General features: G+C 44.0%; 1 protein-coding gene and 1 long non-coding RNA gene across 3 annotated transcripts in view; one reads left to right on the plus strand and one right to left on the minus strand.

Moving 5' to 3' along the window:
* The window catches only part of MARCHF10 (membrane associated ring-CH-type finger 10), a 98,156-nt gene that overhangs the window by 27,132 nt on the left and 54,881 nt on the right, over positions 1–16,143 (minus strand). The window contains exon 6 of one of the 2 annotated variants that reach the window (XM_084615563.1): positions 2,906–4,301. The exons of the other annotated variant lie outside the window; for it this stretch is intronic. Coding sequence (XP_084471689.1) covers positions 2,906–4,301 — 1,396 coding nt within the window. The remainder of the gene's footprint in view (positions 1–2,905; positions 4,302–16,143) is intronic. 2 annotated transcript variants of the gene reach the window in all.
* LOC311513617 overlaps positions 1–16,143 on the plus strand; it is a 45,126-nt gene that overhangs the window by 2,160 nt on the left and 26,823 nt on the right. The gene's annotated exons all lie outside the window — the stretch shown is intronic.

Below are 16,143 nucleotides of genomic sequence, written 5' to 3' on the forward strand. Positions count from 1 at the left end.
TATGGTGATAAAATATGAGACCCTATAGAGTTATATACAGCATTTTAGACACCTGTATAACTTTAGAAAACTAGACAGTCCTCAGGTATACATCCTTTGGTGATGATTGGACAGATTGAGACAGTAGGAGAAGCTTCTATCTCTAGGACTCCCACTTCCTTCCTAGCCTGCCCTTCCAACATGATTCATCTCCCTCTGCTACTAGTTTTCTAGCAATCCCCTGGGTTAAGAGCTTGCAGGGGGACAGAAGATGGTATTAGGAAGTCAAGCAAGCATATGAAAGTGGCAGTGCAGATATCTGGGGCTGTGTAGCAGAGTGGTCACCCTGCTCTGGCCCTGAAGGGGTTAAAACAGCCCTGGGGAGCCAACAGTAAACGCAACCCTGGAGAGGGCTGGGAAAAGCTGAGTGAGTAGCTGACCACAGGTGTGGCCAGCTCAATCAGGGCCCTATAAGAGGGCTGTGGGCCAGAAGCAGAGGAGTCTAACTCTAGGCCTGGAATGGGAAGGGCTAGCTGCTTGGGGGTAAGGTACCTAGAGCAGAGCCGTGCCGTGCTGTGCCGTGCCAGGTAAAGGGAGCTGAGGTACTCCAACCCCAGGCTGAAGGCCTTGCTAAAGGCCAGGAAAGGTACTGGGTCTACAGAGGTGTAGCCTGGGAATAGGCAGAGGCAGCTAGTCCTACACCCCTTGGCAATGATGAGTGGCCATTACGGACTGCAGTCTGCCCCAGTGAGCAGGGGCTAGATAATGACTGGCAGTAGCCACTGAGGCAAGGTGGGTTTAGAGGTTGTAGGTTCCCCTGGGAGGGGAGACCTAGAGTGTGGGAGCATTGCCGGGGGCAGGACACCAAGGTAAAGGGGCACCGCTGTCTGGGAGGGACACGGATGCCAGCAGCAGGCGAGACACCGGCCTGCAGAGGGTGCTCTGAAGGCTGGAAAGAGCTAATTCCTGAGACAACCAGCAGGAGGTGCTGCACCAGTGAATCTTCGCTTCGCCACAGGCCGGTAGCTGTAAGGAGGTGGGTGAAAAAGCCAGAGTCTGTTACAGCCTAGTTGGTGGGTGAGGCTTTTTAGAAAGGGAGTGGGGAATTAAGAAGTGGACATGTTGGGCTAAGTATTCTAAGGGTTAACACCTTTTGAAATAAAGCATCTTTGTTCTTCTACGTGTCCAGTTTACATTCTGGTACTACTGTATGACTCAGAGCTATGTCACTTCTGTTAAGTGCAAAAACTGAATATGTGGCCAGTTGGTTTATGTTCTGGGGGAGTAGAAAGATGGGATGGAGAGGCACATTTTCATGAAAACATCTTTGTTCTTAATTGTTGAAATGACTGCTTGAGAAAAAGAGCAGCTTGCTGATTACAGTCAGCAGCGGGAAACCCAGAGTTGACCAATATGCCTATATCAGAAAGTCTTTTCAGCCAAGGAAATTACAGTTTTAGGGAAGAAAGTGGAGAAACTGGGTCAGCTAACAAGTTTTTAGAACAGACAATCCTCTTAACTTCCTTAGCATCTGTATGGATGGCTTCTTTTTATCTATATTCCTTCCATAACCAAAAACTTGGTCTAAAAGAGATTAAGGATGGCTATGATACCCTAAAAAGCAAGAAAATAATAATCTTAGCCACCTCTTAACTGTATCCTAATGCCCACACAGCACACTTCCACTGACAGTGACAGACTCCAGATCATCCAAAGGAATTTACTTCTGCCTTCAACTGATAAAGAAACATACAGCAAAGAACACATTCATCTCCTCCACAGTATTACACAAACCTTAATTACAACCTCAGCAACATTAGCAAATATTCCAGGTTGACACAAGGTAAGTGTCGTGTGTCAGTGGGAGAAGCATCAGGATACAATCTATTTTGTAGTAGTGAAATGGCAGTTCTCTTCAACAGCCTGTGTTCCATTGGAAACAATAAGTACGGCCATTTTTACTAGTGGCGCATATGTGTGCATGCGCACACGCGCCCTACTAAAACTAAAAGCAGCTTCAGTGTCACTGTAAGTTATGAAAACTGGCAAGCATTTGAGTAAGGGAAAATTGTAACTATAATGGGCAATATGTGGGGGGTGGGAAGGGGTTACGACCTAATTCTTCACCTGTGCACACAAAGGTAGCTGGCAATGAGTTTTAACGATATGGAAATTTTGAAAGATTATAAAATCCAGCCATTTGTTACCAAAGGGGATCCAAAAGGCCAAACACTGGGCAACCTTAATATAAACAAATACAAATATAATATTGAATTCCACGGAGCTCTCCATTTAACTATAGAACTGCGTGTTAATGTGAAATCATGGATGTGTGACCTGTAGAATTACACTGTTACGAGTTAAGCTAAGCCTCATTAAAATTGGGGTATGCAACTGCCATCCTTCATTTAAGATTGCTGTAAGAAATAGTCAGATCCTTTTATGAAACAACAAGTCTCAACCCCAAACAGAAGTGCATGTCACTGCCCAAAACACATGCACATGCACATGTGAGGTTGCTTGGGAATTTGAACTAACTGGGTGGAGGGGGGCTTCCCAGGGACTGTTTTAGTAGAGTAGTGTGTATGTATGAGAGAGAGAGAGAGAGGCAGGAGAAACTCCAGGGAAGAGGAAGAAAGCCAGGTGTTGCCTGAACAAGCACAGAGTATGGCCCTGAGAAAAACCTATTGAAAGAGCTTTTAGGCTGAATGGGCTTAGAGCTATGAGCAAAGAAAATATCGCCAGTTGTTTGTTTTTCCTTCTGTGTTCAGGGAAACAGGACTTAGATGTTCTTTGGAAATAAAAAGGATTGCTTCAAAGGTACCTGCCTCCATCATCAACTTCTCCTCCCAATGGAAACAACCCACAGGGCCTCAAACTTTGGCTAATTGCTCATGTCAAAAGGGTAACAATATGTATTTCTCACCTCTCCTGCAGTTTCTTAAGCTTCTCTGGGTCTGCATGTTTGTTTGTTTCCTTTGCACTTGTGGTATCACATGCTGTCATGCTGCTCATAGCACTACTTTGATTTTGTAAATCAGACACTGCCAGCAAAGCAAGTGGTAATTGATCATGTAATGTGCCAGCCATGTGAAGGTGGGCTGTGAAATCTGTTTGAAACAAAGATGGGTTGGAAGAATCTATAGATAAAAAAGAACTATGTGAATTTAATAAGTTCTCTTCATCATGTAAGGCAGCATTTGGAGATGCACTCTTTAAACCATTATCTATACTATCATCCAGTAGGCTATTATCTTCAGGTGTACTGACTATAGGGGATGAAGATTCATAACTTTCTGCAGCAGAAAAAGAATCTCTACTTCTTATAGGAGACAAGGGTCTACGAACATTAAACCTTGAACTTCCATCCAAATCCAATACTTGAGATGATACAGGTGTCAAGCTCAAATCTGTTGAGACTTCAGCTCTAGGTGCAGATTGTATTAATGATCTTGGAGCATTATATGCAGAATACAATAATCGTCTATGAACTGTTGACCTTGCAGAAGTAAGGAGATCAGTATAATGCCTCTGATTGCTTTCACAGGCTTGCAATTCTCTGTTATAAATATTGACACTAGGCCTATCTATAGAGCTAATGTTATTAAGAGTCTCAGCAATAGGAGCGCTGCCTGGTCTGCTTTCAGCTCGTGAGCTTCTTGAGCTAAATAATGGAGTTTCATTTTCATTTTTATTGCAATCAGCACCTTCAGAAGAATTCCCATCTGGAGTGTAAGACTTTCCATAGTCACTAGAGTTTCTTCGCCTTAATGAAGACTGTTCAACAGCTGTGTCCATTACATTGTGTTGTCTTAATGGTCCATGAGAAGATTCAACTCTTCTCGATGAAATGCTTCTATCGTATCCAGCTTCTTCAGAGTTACATTGTTCATCTTGTGCCAAGGATGTTCCACTAAATTTGCTAATTTGTCCTAGAGGAGTAGGAGAGTGATTTAGATTGAAAGAAAGGAATTCTTTCTCTAATATATCCTCTTTAGTATCATTTTCTTCATAGGAATCTTCCATGTTTAAGCAACGCATAGAATAAAAGTTTTCATCTCTAAACCTCAAAGGGGCCATTTTAGTGGGTATAAGAGATGGACCATGTGACTCATTTGAGACAAAGGAACCATGAGCTCCCTGTAAGATAGATGCACATGATAGAGTTGGAGACTGCTGAGCCTGTGGAAGAATACTTCCTGTTTTGCTATCTTTGGCTAGATCTTTACGATCAAGATTTAGCTTAGAGGAATGGATTAAATTCCTTCTCTCTTGAGATCTCTTCTTGTTCGTGAGCGTAGTTTCATTTGTCACTCCAAGATCTGCAGTGAAAACAAAATCAACTCTCAGCATTTGATCCTTTTTGTTTCTAGTGCCTAACACATGCTCTAAATGGCGATTTCTTACTACTGCTGTTCTGGTATTGATGTTATGACATATTCAGTTATAGGTAACTGCAGTTCTAGTGCACTTTAACACAATTAGTAGACTTTATTCATAAACTCTTCTAGGGTTCAGACAAGAAGTCAATATTACTTTGCTATCTGGATGCCTGTAAGACCACATAAAGGAAATTCATAAATCATGCTAAATGGTGAACTAGCACTTCCAGAGGTTCAATTAACACGTCTCCTTCCGAGCACAAATATTATCCCACCTACTACTTGCATTCAATGTGTAGTTCCAGAAGGAACTGCCCTTTTGTGATCAACAGAAATTATCACAATGTTTTTAGATTTTTTTTTCTGTTCAAAATTTGTAGTAATACTTATTATTTGCAAATAGCATCATAGCACCTCTGTCTCAGGCTTTCAAAGCTCTTCACAAACTGAGTAGGTATTATCCATGTTTTACAAATGGAAAAAGTGATACAGAGATGAAATGACATGCCGAAAGTCATACAGCTTATCAGCAGTAGATATGCAAACAGATTCTCTGTCACCCATTCTAACCACCAAATAATACTCCTTCCCACGTGATTTGTACTGTGGGTAAAAGGGGTCAGAATGACATCCCTGAAATCCTCTGTGCTCATTAGTGACTGTATCCTAGAGGATCACCCACCTGTAGGGAGTTAAGAATAGTTCATTCTCCAAGACCCATCTAATTCTTGGTTGCTAAGTGCAACATAAAATGCCAGTTGTGGTCATAGCAATTGTTTCTAACATGGATGTCTAGAAACAGGACTGAGACATGCTGATTTCACAAAGACCACTGAACAGCAATCACTTACTTTTAGTCACCATTAATCTAGCATGAATGAGAATCAAGGACCAAGACCTGAAAAAGATGTCTGATATAGCCTGTCCTCCATTGCAGTATCCAAAAGAGCCAATTTAGTTTCTCTAGAAGAGGGCAGACATCAGTCATAGGGGGAAGGCATCCTTTGTCAAAACTTTCCAAGTATGAATAAAAAGTGAGTAAGAAAATGGAACTAGTTCCTGTGTGTATTCTAACATCTTCTCACATTACATGAGTGTGTTAGGGAATGAGCAAAGAACCGCTATTAAGGGCACTGTCTAATAAAAGTGCATACGCTTATCACTGCTTCCTCTCTCTAAATTACAAGCAACTTCTTCTTGAGAAGTGCTCCTACAATTCCCACTGCCTTCAACAGGAGAACACAGATGCATCCAAGGCATCTGTGGTTTTTATCTATGACCATATGCTTTTTATTTCTTTTATCACAGCACACAGTATGGACTCAGGGAGACCAATTGCTTTTAGAGGAGGGAAAACAGATTATGTTCACCTCAGACTTTTCACAGATCACCAGATTCATAGATCTTAAGGTCAGAAGGGACCATTATGATCATCTAGTCTGACCTACTGCACAATGCAGGCCACAGAATCTCACCCAACCACTCCGGCAATAAACCTCTCACCTATGTCTGAGCTTACTGAAGTCCTCAAATCATGGTTTAAAGACTTCAAGGTGCAGAGAATCCTCTAGTAAGTGATCCATGCCCCATACTGCAGAGGAAGGCGAAAAACCCCCAGGGCATCTTCCAATCTGCCCTGCAGGAAAATTCCTTCCCGACCCCTAATATGGTGATCAGCTGAACCCTGAGCATGTGGGCAAGATTCACCAGCCAGATACCCAGGAAAGAATTCTCTGTAGTAACTCAGATCCCACCCCATCTAACATCCCATCACAGGCCATTGGGCCTATTTACCATGAATAGTTAAAGATCAAAATCACATTATACCATCTCCTCCATAAACTTATCAAGTTTAATCCTGAAGCCAGATAGGTCTTTTGCCCCCACTGCTTCCCTTGGAAGGCTATTCCAGAATTTCACTCCTCTGATGACAGGTTTCAGAGTAACAGCCGTGTTAGTCTGTATTCGCAAAAAGAAAAGGAGTACTTGTGGCACCTTAGAGACTAACCAATTTATTAGAGCATAAGCTTTCGTGAGCTACAGCTCACTTCCTCAGATGCATATCGTGGAAACTGCAGCAGGCTTTATATATACACAGAGAATATGAAACAATACCTACTCCCACCCCACTGTCCTGCGGGTAATAGCTTATCTAAAGTGATCATCAGGTGGGCCATTTCCAGCACAAATCCAGGTTTTCTCACCCTCCACCCCCCCACACAAATTCACTCTCCTGCTGGTGATAGCCCATCCAAAGTGACAACTCTTTACACAATGTGCATGACAATCAAGTTGGGCTATTTCCTGCACAAATCCAGCAGGAGAGTGAATTTGTGTGGGGGGGTGGAGGGTGAGAAAACCTGGATTTGTGCTGGAAATGGCCCACCTGATGATCACTTTAGATAAGCTATTACCAGCAGGACAGTGGGGTGGGAGTAGGTATTGTTTCATATTCTCTGTGTATATATAAAGCCTGCTGCAGTTTCCACGATATGCATCTGAGGAAGTGAGCTGTAGCTCACGAAAGCTTATGCTCTAATAAATTGGTTAGTCTCTAAGGTGCCACAAGTACTCCTTTTCTTTTTACTCCTCTGATGGTTAGAAACCTTCATCTAATTTCAAGTCTAAACTTCCCGATGGCCAGTTTATATCCATTTGTTCTTGTGTCCACATTGGTACTGAGCTTAAATAATTCCTCTCCCTCTCTGGTATTTATCCCTCTGATATATTTATAGAGAGCAGTCCTCTATCCCCATAGCCTTCTTTTGGTTAGGCTAAACAAGTCAAGCTCCTTGAGTCTCCTTTCATAAGACAGCATTTCCATTCCTCGGATCATCCTATTAGCCCTTCTCTGTACCTGTTCCAGTTTGAATTCATCCTTCTTAAACATGGGAGACCAGAACACAGTATTCCAGGTGAGGTCTCACCAGTGCCTTGTATAATGGTACTAACACCTCCTTATCTCTACTGGAAATACCTCGCCTGATGCATCCCAAGATCGCATTAGCTTTTTTCACAGCTATATCATATTGGCAGCTCATAGTCATCCTGTGGTCAATCAATACTCCAAGGTCCTTCTCCTCCTCCGTTACTTCTAATTGATGCATCCCCAACTTATAACTAAAATTATTTTTATTAATCCCTGTCAGGGTTCCTTCCCCACTCTGAACTCCAGGGTACAGATGTGGGGACCCACATGAAAAACCCCCAAAGCTTATTCTAACCAGTTTAGGTTAAAAACTTCCCCAAGGTACAAACTTTGCCTTGGCCTTGAACAGTATGCTGCCACCACCAAGTGTTTTAAACAAAGAACAGGGAAAGAGATCACTTGGAGACGTCTTTTCCCCAAAATATCCCCGCAAGCCCTATACCTCCGTTCCTGGGGAAGTCTTGATAATAATAATCCTCACCAATCTGTACAGGTGAACACAGACCCAAACCCTTGGATCTTAAGAACAATGAAAAAGCAATCAGGTTCTTAAAGAAAAGGTAAAAGAATCACCTCTGTAAAATCAGGGTGGAAAATATAGAGTATTCACATTCAAAACACAGAGGATCCCCCTCTGGGCAAAACCTTAACGATACAGAAAATGGGAATAAACCTCCCTCTTAACACAGGGAAAATTCATATAAACTAATCTACTTTGCCTGGCTTACCTATACGGTTGCAAAATTGGAGACTTGGATTAGGATGGGTTGGAGAAGATGGATTTCTGTCTGGCCTCTCTCAGTCCCAAGAGAGTACAAAAGGTAAACAAACAGCACAAACAAAAGCCTTTCTCCCCCTGCCAAGATTTGAAAGTATCTTGTTCCCTTATTGGTCCTTTGGGTCAGGTGCCAGCCAGGTTAACTGAGCTTCTTAACCCTTTACAGGTAACAGGATGTTGCCTCTGGTGAGGAGGGATTTTATAGTACTGTATACAGAAAGGTGGTTAACCTTTCCTTTATATTTATGACATGCCCCCCAAATCACAGATAGGGTGAAACACTGGCTGTGATTTCTTCCTGGAGCTCTAGGAGAAAACAGTTAAGACACATAAAGAAAAGGAGTACTTGTGGCACCTTAGAGACTAACCAATTTATTTGAGCATGAGCTTTCGTGAGCTACAGCTCACTTCATCGGATGCATGCCGTGGAAACTGCAGCAGACTTTATTTATACACAGAGAATATGAAAAAATACCTCCTCCCACCCCACTGTCCTGCTGGTAATAGCTTATCTAAAGTGATCATCAGGTGGGCCATTTCCAGCACAAATCCAGGTTTTCTCACCCTCCACCCCCTCACACAAATTCACTCTCCTGCTGGTGATAGCCCATCCAAAGTGACAACTCTTTACATAATGTGCATGATAATAAAGTTGGGCCATTTCCTGCACAAATCCAGGTTCCCTCACCCCCCTCCCAAAAACCACACACACAAACTCACTATCCTGCTGGTAATAGCTCATCCAAAGTGACCATTCTCCCTACAATGTGCATAATTAAGGTGGGCCATTTCCAGCACAAATCCAGGTTTTCTCACATCCCCCCACCCCCATACACACACAAACTCACTCTCCTGCTGGTAATAGCTCATCCAAACTGACCACTCTCCAAGTTTAAATCCAAATTAAACCAGAACATGGGGGGGTTAGGAAAAAACAAGGGGAAATAGGCTACCTTGCATAATGACTTAGCCACTCCCAGTCTCTATTTAAGCCTAAATTAATAGTATCCAATTTGCAAATGAATTCCAATTCAGCAGTTTCTCGCTGGAGTCTGGATTTGAAGTTTTTTTGTTTTAAGATAGCGACCTTCATGTCTGTGATTGCGTGACCAGAGAGATTGAAGTGTTCTCCGACTGGTTTATGAATGTTATAATTCTTGACATCTGATTTGTGTCCATTTATTCTTTTCCGTAGAGACTGTCCAGTTTGACCAATGTACATGGCAGAGGGGCATTGCTGGCACATGATGGCATATATCACATTTGTGGATGTGCAGGTATACGAGCCTCTGATAGTGTGGCTGATGTTATTAGGCCCTGATCACTTTAGATAAGCTATTACCAGCAGAACAGTGGGGTGGGAGGAGGTATTTTTTCATATTCTCTGTGTATAAATAAAGTCTGCTGCAGTTTCCACGGCATGCATCCGATGAAGTGAGCTGTAGCTCACGAAAGCTCATGCTCAAATAAATTGGTTAGTCTCTAAGGTGCCACAAGTACTCCTTTTCTTTTTGCGAATACAGACTAACACGGCTGTTACTCTGAAACCAGTCAAGACACATGCATCTCTAAATATACTACTAACTGTATAAAGACTAACAATATTTCCCACATCTTAAGGACGATTTGGACCTGTTGATTTGGGAAACTTTCATGGGAGAGTGCATCAGCCACTTTGTTAGAACCTCCTGAAATGTGTTGTATGTTGAAATCAAAATCTTGGAGAGCTAAACTCCACCAAATAAGTTTTTCGTCATTTCCCTTGGCGGTATGAAGCCACTGTAGCGCGCATGGTCGATTTCCAGGTGGAAACGCCGTCCCCAAACGTATGGGCGTAGCTTTTCCAGAGCGTAGACAATGGCGTAACATTGCTTTTCACTGACTGACCAGTGGCTTTCCCTCTCAGACAGCTTCTTGCTGAGAGACACAACAGGATGAAACTCTGCTCCCACACCACGCTCGGATGCATCTGTGGCTACTAGGAATGGTTTGTCAAAGTCTGGAGCCCTTAGCACAGGGTCAGACATGAGTGTTGCTTTAAGCTGGTTAAATGCCTTCTGACGCTCTTTGGTCCACTGAACTGCATTTGGCTGTTTCTTTTTGGTTAGGTCTGTCAGTGGGGCAGCGATTTGGCTGTATTGCGGTACAAATCGCCTGTAATATCCGGCCAAGCCTAAGAAGGATTGGACCTGTTTCTTTGACTTTGGGACAGGCCACTTTTGGATAGCATCCACTTTGGCCTGTAGGGGGTTGATCGTTCCTTGACCCACCTGGTGTCCAAGGTAAGTCACTCTGTTTAGGCCTATTTGACACTTCTTAGCCTTAACAGTTAGTCCTGCCTCCCTTATGCGCTCAAGGACTTTTGTAGATGTTCCAGATGTTCTGCCCAGCAATCCGAAAATATGGCCACATCTTCAAGGTAGGCGACTGTAGATGGTCTCCCAGTGGGATTGGGAGAATATGCAAGTTTTTGCATATTTTGGAAGGTGGCGGGTGCATTCCGCAGCCTGAAAGGGAGCACATTAAATTCATACAGCCCGACCTGTGTGATGAAGGCTGATCTTTCCTTAGCGGATTCATCTAGCGGATTCATCTGCCAGTTCCCCTTGGTTGAGTCCAAGGTAGAGATGAACTGGGCCCGTCCCAGTTTCTCTAATGGTTCATCTGTGCATGGCATTGGATAGTTGTCTGGGTGAGTTACAGCATTTAGTTTACGGTAGTCCACGCAAACACGTATCTCCCCATCTAGTTTGGGAACTAGAATCTATCCATGCACTGTGGGAGGGGCGGATTACACCCATTTGTAACATATCCTGGATCTCCCGTTCTGTAGCAGTTTTAGCTTGAGGAGACACCCGGTAAGGTTGGGCTCTAATTGGGTGAGCATTACCTGTGTCAATGGAGTGGTATGCCCGTTCAGTCAGTCCTGGGGTGGCTGCGAATGTCAGCGTGTAGGTAGTGCACAGCTCCTGGATCTGCTGTCGCTGCATATGCCCAAGGGTCATGGAGAGGTTCACCTCTTCCATGCCACCAGCACTTTTCCCTTCATAGTAGACACCTTCAGGCCACTCAGTGTCATCTCCTCCCTGGGCTGTAAACTGACAAACCTTTAATTCTCTGGCTTTAAGATTAAACTCGATAAGTTTATGGAGGAGATGGCATGATGGGATAACATGATTTTGGCAATTAATTGATCTTTAAATATTCATGGTAAATAGGCCCAATGGCCTGTGATGGGATGTTAGATGGGGTGGGATCTGAGTTACTACAGAGAATTCTTTCCTGGGTATCTGGCTGGTGAATCTTGCCCATATGCTCAGGGTTCAGCTGATCGCTATATTTGGGGTCGGGAAGGAATTTTCCTGCAGGGCAGATTGGAAGAGGCCCTGGAGGTTATTTGCCTTCCTCTGTAGCATGGGGCACAGGTCACTTGCTGGAGGATTCTCTGCACCTTGAAGTCTTTAAACCATGATTTGAGGACTTCAGTAAGCTCAGACATAGGTGAGAGGTTTATTGCAGAGTGGATGGGTGAGATTCTGTGGCCTGCATTGTGCAGGAGGTCAGACTAGATCATAATGGTCCCTTCTGACCTTAATATCTATGTATCTAAGTTTCCATTAGTATTTACTTCATTAAAAACATTAAAGAGGGCTCTATCCATATCCAAATTAGATCCCAGCGGTCTATAGCACACCCCAAGCACTATCCCAGGGGAGGCTCTAGTAGTTTTCTTCCCCAATGTGATTTTTGACCAGACAGACTCTGTCTTAGCCATTCCATCGCTTCTTATTTCTTTACATTCTACCTCATCATTGATATACAATGCTACTCCACCACCTTTTACCTTTATTTCTGTCTTTCCTAAACAGCACAGACCCTTCAATACCTGTAGTCCAGTCATGACAACTATTCCACCATGTTTCTGTTCTCCCTATAAATATCTGGTTTCACTTCCTGCACCAGTAGCTCTAGTTCCTCCATTTTGTTACCTAGGCTCCTCGCATTGGTGTACAAACGTCTTAATTTTTGCTGTTTGGCCTCGCTCACATTCTGTACCCGATTGGACATGCTACAGCCAGTATGACCTATTAGACTGGTATCCACACTGCTCTTCCTCCTTATGTCCAATCTCCTACCCACAGCTGTATCCTTTCTTACTTTGTTTTCTTCCCTCTTAATGTTAAAATCTGGCGTGGAGATTACCTGGACATCTCCCCCAAATTCCTAGTTTAGAGCTGTCATAAATATAAAGGGAAGGGTAAACACCTTTAAATCCCTCCTGGCCAGAGGAAAAACCCTTTCACCTGTAAAGGGTTAAGAAGCTAAGATAACCTCGCTGGCACTTGACCAAAATGACGAATGAGGAGACCAGATACTTTCAAAGCTGGAGAGGGGGGAATAAAGGGTCCTCTCTGTCTGTGTGATGTTTTTGCCAGGACCAGAGCAGGAATGCAGGTCAGAACTCCTGTAAAGAGTTAGTAAGCAATCTAGTTAGATATGCGTTACATTCTGTTTTGTTTAAATGGCTGATTAAAATAAGTTGTGCTGAATGGAATGTATATTCCTGTTTTTGTATCTTTTTGTAACTTAAGGTTTTGCCTAGAGGGATTCTCTATGTTTTGAATCTGATTACCCTGTAAGGTATTTACCATCCTGATTTTAAGAGAGGTGATTCTTTTACTTTAATTAAAATTCTTCAAGAACCTTATTGCTTTTTCCTTGTTCTTAAGATCTAAGGGTTTGGGTCTGTGTTCACCTATGCAAATTGGTGAGGATTTTTATCAAGCCTTCCCCAGGAAAGGGGGGTGTAGTGCTTGGGAGATATTTTGGGGGGGAGACGTTTCCAAGTGGGCACTTCCCCTGTTCTTTGTGTAGCGCTTTGGTGGCGGCAGCCTTTAACCTAAACTGGTAAGAATAAGCTTAGGGGGGTCTTTCATGCAGGTCCCCACATCTGTACCCTAGAGTTCAGAGTGGGGAAGGAACCTTGACAAAAGCTCTCTTGATCAGTTGTGCCAGCCTGCATCCTAGAAGTCTATTTCCTTCCCATCTCAGATGAAGTCCATCCCGAGAGAACTGTTCTCTGCCCATGAATGCCTCCCAGTGGCCATACATCCCAAAGCCCTCCTTATAGCACCACTGCCTGACAGTGGAGTATTAATGCCTAGGCCAACAAGGCCTAGGCCTAGGGCAGCAAATTTGCAGGGGCGGCAAATTTATAATAGCAGCCAAAGGCTGCTTCCCCCGGTGCCGGTTTGTGCCCCCGGCCCTGGCCCAACTCCACCCCTTCCCCAAATCCCTGCCCCAGCCTTGCCTCCTCTCCTGAGCGTACCACGTTCCCCTCCCTTCTCCCCTCCTTCGTGAACCTGTTTCGCTCACAAGCACTGGCAGGGAGCAGGGAGAAGCAGGACCCGGCAGTGCACTCAAGGGAGGAGGCAGAGTGGAGACGAGCTGGGGCAGGGGTGGCAATTATTTCTGGGCCTAGGGGTGGCGAAATCATTAATCCGCCACTGCTGCCTGAGCCATCTGTTGGTAGTCATAATCTTGTCACACCTTTGTTGCCCTTCTCTAGGAACAGGCAGAATCCCACTGAAGATCACCTGAGCCTCGATTTCCTTAAGAGTCTTTCCCAGCCTGGCATAGTCTCCCTTGATACGTTCCAGCGAGAATCTACCGGTATCATTTGTTCCCACATGAAGGACGATCAGTGGATTCTTTCCCGCTCCCTTTAGGATCCTCTTCAACCTCAGGTCCACATCCCATATCTTAGCACCTGGCAGACAGCACACCCTTCTATTCTCTGGATCAGCTCTGGTTACAGGCCTGTCCATTCTTCTCAGTAAGGAGTCCCTGATCACATAGACCTGCCTTTTCCTGGTGACAGTGCAATTCTCCGGTCTATCCTCTGCTCCCTCTGCCTGCAAGTTCTTTCCATTCCTGTTCTCCCTTGTAATCCTCTTCAACCCATGCTGTATCCTCCTGGGGCTCATATTTGGTGTAGTCTCCATTGACTCTTCCCCTTTTCCTATATGATTAGCTGCTCTTCTCTTCTTCCTTGCCCTTCCACCTTCAGTGACCACCTGCTGAGCCCCTTCTTCATTTTCCAACTCTGCAAACCTGTTCTTTAGCTCTATTTCTCCTTCCCTAGCCCATCTTTTCCTCTGCCTGGTTCTCTTAGTCACATGCTTCCACTGTCCATTTTCTTCACCCAGCAGTCTCCCCTCAGAGTTCTTCAGTCCTGCTTCCATCTGCAAGTCTGAGCTTTTCCCTTCAGCCGCCTCATGTCTTTGCTCCATAATCCGCTCGAACTCCCTTCTAAACTCAACCAGACTTTCCACCTGCATCTCCAATCCTCGGATCTTTTCTTCCATCAGCTCTATCAGATGGCATTTCATGCAGACAAAACTCTTTCCAGGTAACCCCTCCAGGAACATGTACATACCACAGCTTCCACATCCAATCATCTTCATTGTGTCTTCCACTACTTAGGTCACTACCACTGCTGCCTCTGTATCTGTCATAGTCTTCCCACCTAAATCCTGTTAATCTGGGAGAAACAAACCACACCAAAACACCACCATCCACAGCAAAAACAAACCCCAAAAAAGCACCACAGTGCAAACTCCCCTTTCAAATCCCTCTGTTTACAACTCTGTTTGCTGGCTCCTGTGCTGCTGCAGCTGTCTAGGTTGTATCTGCCTCTTCTTACCATGTTCTACAATTAAGAAGAATAACATGGGAAGAAGAGGTGATACAAAGCACCTGATAGGCAAAATTCTGATATCCTATCATAAAGGTATTGATGAAAGGTGTGGTGGTAATGAAGTTGTTTGATTAAATTGACCCAACAGTGAGAGGAGAGAGAGAGGCTAGGCCTACAAACAGGACGAAGCTAATACCTCCCAAATTCTAATGAGAGAGTAGCTGTGAGAGTGACTTCTTCTGGGACTTTGGGCAAGTCACTTAGGTCAATATTTTAAAAAATAACTTCTTTTTTTGGATGTCTCCATTTTTGAGTGCTCAGCTACAGACGTTGTTCAGAGTTGCTAAGCATGAGTAGCTGCCATTGACATCAACTATTTAAAAAAAGTTAAAAAAAAACAAAACTGAGGCATACAAAATTAGTGCACTTCTGAAAATGTGGACATTAACATATCTGCCGTGTATTTACCCAATTTCCTAGGGATAGGGAGTTGTGAGGATTAATCACCTTAAAATTTTTAAGCACTTTGATAAGCACTAATGATACTTTATTTTTTAGTCTCTTTGGAATATGACTTTTCTACAGATCACCAGATAATATACCTAGGATATTTATATGTTTGAATGTTAAGTCAATTCTCTGACTTTTTACTGAACAGATATTCTTTGTTTATTACATATAGTAACTATTTAAGATGTTAAAATGTGTACTATATAGTACAGAATATATGCTGCTCGAGTGGGACATTTCTCATAAGGACAGCAAGATGAACACGTGGCTCCACAGATGATGTTAACAGGTGGGCTTTTGTCTTTCTCAACTGTGGGATGTTCCAGGAAGGAGGACTTCTGGGAAGTTATGGGGCCCCTGTGACTAAGAAGGAGAACAGCATCTTCACACACAACTCACCAACATAGTGCGTACTGCAACCTGGCCTGAACCTGATAGGATCCAACTACAAGTGTCAGGTCTGGGTCAGCTGGAAGAGCAACAGACGCTTGGATCAGGTCAGCTCTCCTCCTCCTGCCCATGGGGTTGGTGCAGCAGTGGCTTTGTGACCCGCTCTTGCCAGCTGCTGCCAGTTTGCCTCACTATGTGTGCTGTGGAATGCATGTACTGAGACGTCACAGTGCCTCTCGGGCTGCAGCATACATAACACAGCAGGGGGTAGTGGCTAGCAATAGGGCATGTAGCTGCTGCTGAGCCAAGCTGATTCCATAGGCAGGAGGAAACACTGGTGCTGACTCAGGAGAGAGGGGGGATGGGATGGGATGGAAAATGACTCCACTTTCTCAGGCTCAGGTCAGTTGGGTTTGGGACTGGATCAGGTTTAAAAACTAGGCCCAAACAGACCTCTAGTAGTGAGCAGGACTTT

Source organism: Lepidochelys olivacea (genome assembly GCF_965140295.1).
Source record: "Lepidochelys olivacea isolate rLepOli2 genome assembly, chromosome: 27".
NCBI lineage: Eukaryota > Metazoa > Chordata > Testudines > Cheloniidae > Lepidochelys > Lepidochelys olivacea.